Source organism: Antrostomus carolinensis, unplaced genomic scaffold (genome assembly GCF_000700745.2).
Source record: "Antrostomus carolinensis isolate BGI_N321 unplaced genomic scaffold, ASM70074v2 scaffold38474, whole genome shotgun sequence".
NCBI classification, from domain to species: domain Eukaryota; kingdom Metazoa; phylum Chordata; class Aves; order Caprimulgiformes; family Caprimulgidae; genus Antrostomus; species Antrostomus carolinensis.
Window position 1 is genome coordinate 1 of NW_010309392.1, and position 3843 is coordinate 3843.

The 3843-nt window shown below is 44.5% G+C and overlaps 1 protein-coding gene across 1 annotated transcript; it reads left to right on the forward strand.

The window, feature by feature from the left end:
* Positions 1-2191: 2191 nt before the first annotated feature.
* Positions 2192-3838, forward strand: SLITRK5 (SLIT and NTRK like family member 5; the record flags this gene model as incomplete). Its single annotated transcript, XM_010166105.1, has 1 exon — positions 2192-3838. A coding segment is annotated over exon 1 (1647 nt), but the record flags the coding sequence as incomplete, so codon positions are not given.
* Positions 3839-3843: the final 5 nt, after the last annotated feature.

Consider the following 3843-nt stretch of genomic DNA (forward strand, 5'->3'; position numbering starts at 1 on the left):
CCCCCATATGAACCTCTGTAGGGAGCTGGCGAACAGCAGCACGCAGTCATCACAGAGGGGTTTCCAGGGCGGGATTGCAACCTTGCACACAGCCAGCTACAACTTTATTTTCTTTACCTCCCATCCCCCCGCCTTTTTTTTTTTTTTTTTTTTTAATCTGTGATAACTTCTCAGAGAAAGAGATAAAGAAGGAGGAGGGAAGGAATATTGTATTTGCCTCCTTTACTAACCATGACTGAATTAAAGTTGTAAAATGCCTGGGAGTTTAACACTGACCCGGCAGGTTTTCAATGGGGGTTTTTTTGGTTTTGTTTTTTTTTTTTTTCCTCTGAAGAACTGTCGGTTAATGGATGAATGGATCTGATCGAGCTGAGAAAGAATATGCTAGATACATGCCTTTGAGTAAGATTGCTGCTGCCTTTATGCAGTGAAGCTTTTTGCTTTGAGTAATTCCGATCCAGTTGACGCCTGTTCAGAATTAGAGATATTCGCCGAGACTTCCGATTTCTTGCTGCATGACTGCCTTTGCTGCAAGTGCTAGATTTGCAGCCTTGAACCTGATGCCACAGGAGATGTCTTGCAGTACTGAGACTTGCCGGTTTTTAGGATGCATTCCTCCAAACCAGAGTTGTGGCATGAGGATTGAAGCTCTGAGGTGGACGATAGAAAATGCAAGCCTGCTCCAAGATCCCAGCATTTAAGCCTGGATGATTTATTAGTCTTCCCCTACTGACACACACAATGCATTTATTTTCCCTATTCGTATTGCTTTTAGACTAGTAGAAGTAGAAGAAAGCCACAAGGAGTCAGAAGGACTGCAAGAAGGAATGGAATGGAATTTCTTTCCAGCTAGGTGAAATTCGGGGATTAAATTACTGACGTAGGTCAATGGTAGGGTTTCCCTTCCACCCCCCTTGGCTTTTAATCAGCCTGGGTGTCTTCTCCCCTAAAGGATGAAGAGTACTGACAGCCATCGCTGCTTATAATCAGTAACTCTGACGCTTGGAGTGTTGGCAATGAGATATTTTCATGAGACCTATTTAGATCTCTCCACTTCTACCAGGCTAGTTTTGGAGAATGTTGGGAATAAGCGATATGTCAGATATGGCTGATACTCTGAAGATGATGTGCATGATTTACATTTTTCAGAAATTTTGGGTGAGTGGTTAAAACATTTCCTTTAATTGTGCATGTGTGTGTGTGTGTGTGTGTGTGTGTGTAAGAAGGGAAGACCTCTGCTTGATAGTCAGCTCTGTTACATTGTATATAACTCATACAGGAGGGGAAATCAGAATATCAAATAAAATTATTTGTGTAAAGATACAAAATTTCTCTCACTGAAGAGAGCTGTTAAGTGCACTGAAGTACCAGGTAACTTATTTAATTTCATTACTGAAGGATTCTGCCACAAAAGTCATCTAGGGTGTGTGTGCGTGTGTGTGTGTGATGTCTGTGTAGGTGGGTGTGCTTTGTAAATGTATATATTTAAAAAAACCAAACACAAAACCAAAAAAAAAAACCAAAAACCATAAAACAGTTTTAAGAAATGGGTGATGTGGAGAATATGTTAGTATTCTCTCTATTACATTAAGCTGCCGTTTTCAGCACTGAGCATTTTGCTTTGGATTCCTACCATGGCATTTCCACCACCAGTTAAAAATCAAGGTAGAATGAGGGGAAGACCTTGGTGCGCTGTTCACTGGGGAGGTTCTGAAGGGAGGGGGGAGCTGGGTAATAGGGGAGGTGGGAAACCTCATAAAATGGTGCTTCTTTTCTCTTAAATTAGAACTGTGAAACTGAACTGACAGCCATTTTATGTATATTTATGGGGCTGGTCGTGAAAAAGAAATCCAAGAAAGCACTGAAATGCGCTCCAGAAGAACAGAACCTGAACAATCCCTACTGTGACCTCACTTTTTTAAATACCGCAGGCATTTGACTCACTAGGAATTGCCCATCAACCCTTTAATCAATGTTTGTCATCCAGTTTTTAAAAGTGTGGGAATTAGAAGTGACAGGAGGTTTTTTGTTGGGGTTGTTTTTTGGGTTGTTTTTTTTTTTTAAATTATTATTAACAATCAGTTCTCTGCCCCACTTAAGAGATATATAAACTTTGTGTCCATTTTAAATTTTATGAGTCTATGTTATTATGCTGCTTTCTTTTTTTCTCCTTACCCTTACAGGAAATAAAATGTACGCTTGCTGCTCTACAGTAACTTTGGAACAGGACCTCAACAAAAAAATGCATATCTGGATGCTGCAGATGATTGCATTTGCTTTAACATCGCTCGTCCTTTCGTGGGCAGAAAGCATCGAGTATTATGGGGAAATCTGTGATAATGCATGTCCTTGTGAGGAGAAGGACAGCATCTTAACAGTGAGCTGTGAAAACAGAGGGATCATCAGCCTTTTTGAGATCAGTCCGCCAAGGTTCCCTGTCTACCACCTCTTGTTGTCTGGGAACCTTTTGAACAGGCTGTACCCGAACCAGTTTGTCAATTACACGGGCGCATCGATTTTGCATCTGGGGAGCAATGACATACAAGACATCGAAACGGGGGCCTTTCATGGTCTGAGAGGTTTAAGGAGGTTGCACCTGAACAATAACAAGCTGGAACTTTTACGAGATGACACCTTCCTTGGGCTAGAGAGTTTGGAATACCTACAGGTCGATTATAATTATATTAGCATCATTGAACCCAATGCCTTCAGCAAACTGCATTTGCTGCAGGTGCTGATTCTCAATGATAACCTCCTCTCCAGTTTGCCCAACAACCTTTTCCGTTTTGTGCCCTTAACTCACCTGGACCTGAGGGGTAACCGGCTGAAGCTGTTGCCCTATGTGGGCCTTTTGCAGCACATGGATAAAGTGGTGGAGCTGCAGCTCGAGGAAAACCCCTGGAATTGCTCCTGCGAGTTGATTGCTCTAAAGGATTGGCTGGACAGCATCTCCTACTCTGCTCTGGTGGGAGATGTGGTTTGCGAGACCCCTTTCCGCTTACATGGTCGAGACCTGGATGAAGTCTCCAAGCAGGAGCTTTGCCCCAGGAGGCTTATCTCGGATTATGAAATGAGACCGCAGACACCGTTGAGCACCACAGGTTATTTCCACACTACCCCAGCTTCGGTCAACTCCGTGGCTACTTCTTCTTCAGCTGTTTACAAATCTCCCTTGAAGCCCCCCAAAGGGACCCGCCAACCCAAGACGAGGGTGCGCCCCACCTCCCGCCTGCCCTCAAAAGACCTGGGATACAGCAACTACGGCCCCAGCATTGCCTACCAGACCAAATCCCCGGTGCCTTTGGAGTGCCCCACTGCCTGCACTTGCAACTTGCAGATCTCTGACCTGGGCCTCAATGTTAATTGTCAGGAGAGGAAGATTGAGAGCATTTCTGAACTGCAGCCCAAACCTTATAATCCTAAAAAGATGTATCTGACGGAAAACTACATTGCTCTGGTACGCAGAGTGGATTTTGTGGATGCTACTGGGCTGGATTTGCTGCACCTGGGCAATAATCGGATCTCGGTCATTCAGGACCGGGCTTTTGGGGATTTAACTAATTTGCGAAGGCTGTACCTGAATGGGAACCGGATTGAGCGGCTGAGCCCAGAACTGTTCTATGGGCTGCAAAGCCTGCAGTACCTCTTCCTGCAGTACAACGTCATCCGGGAGATAGAAGCGGGCACCTTTGAACCCGTTCCCAACCTTCAGCTCTTGTTTTTGAACAACAATCTGCTAAGGTCTTTGCCAGGGAACATTTTTTCTGGTCTGTCCCTCTACAGGCTGAGCCTGCGGAGCAACCACTTCTCCTACCTGCCAGTGAGCGGGGTGTTGGACCAGCT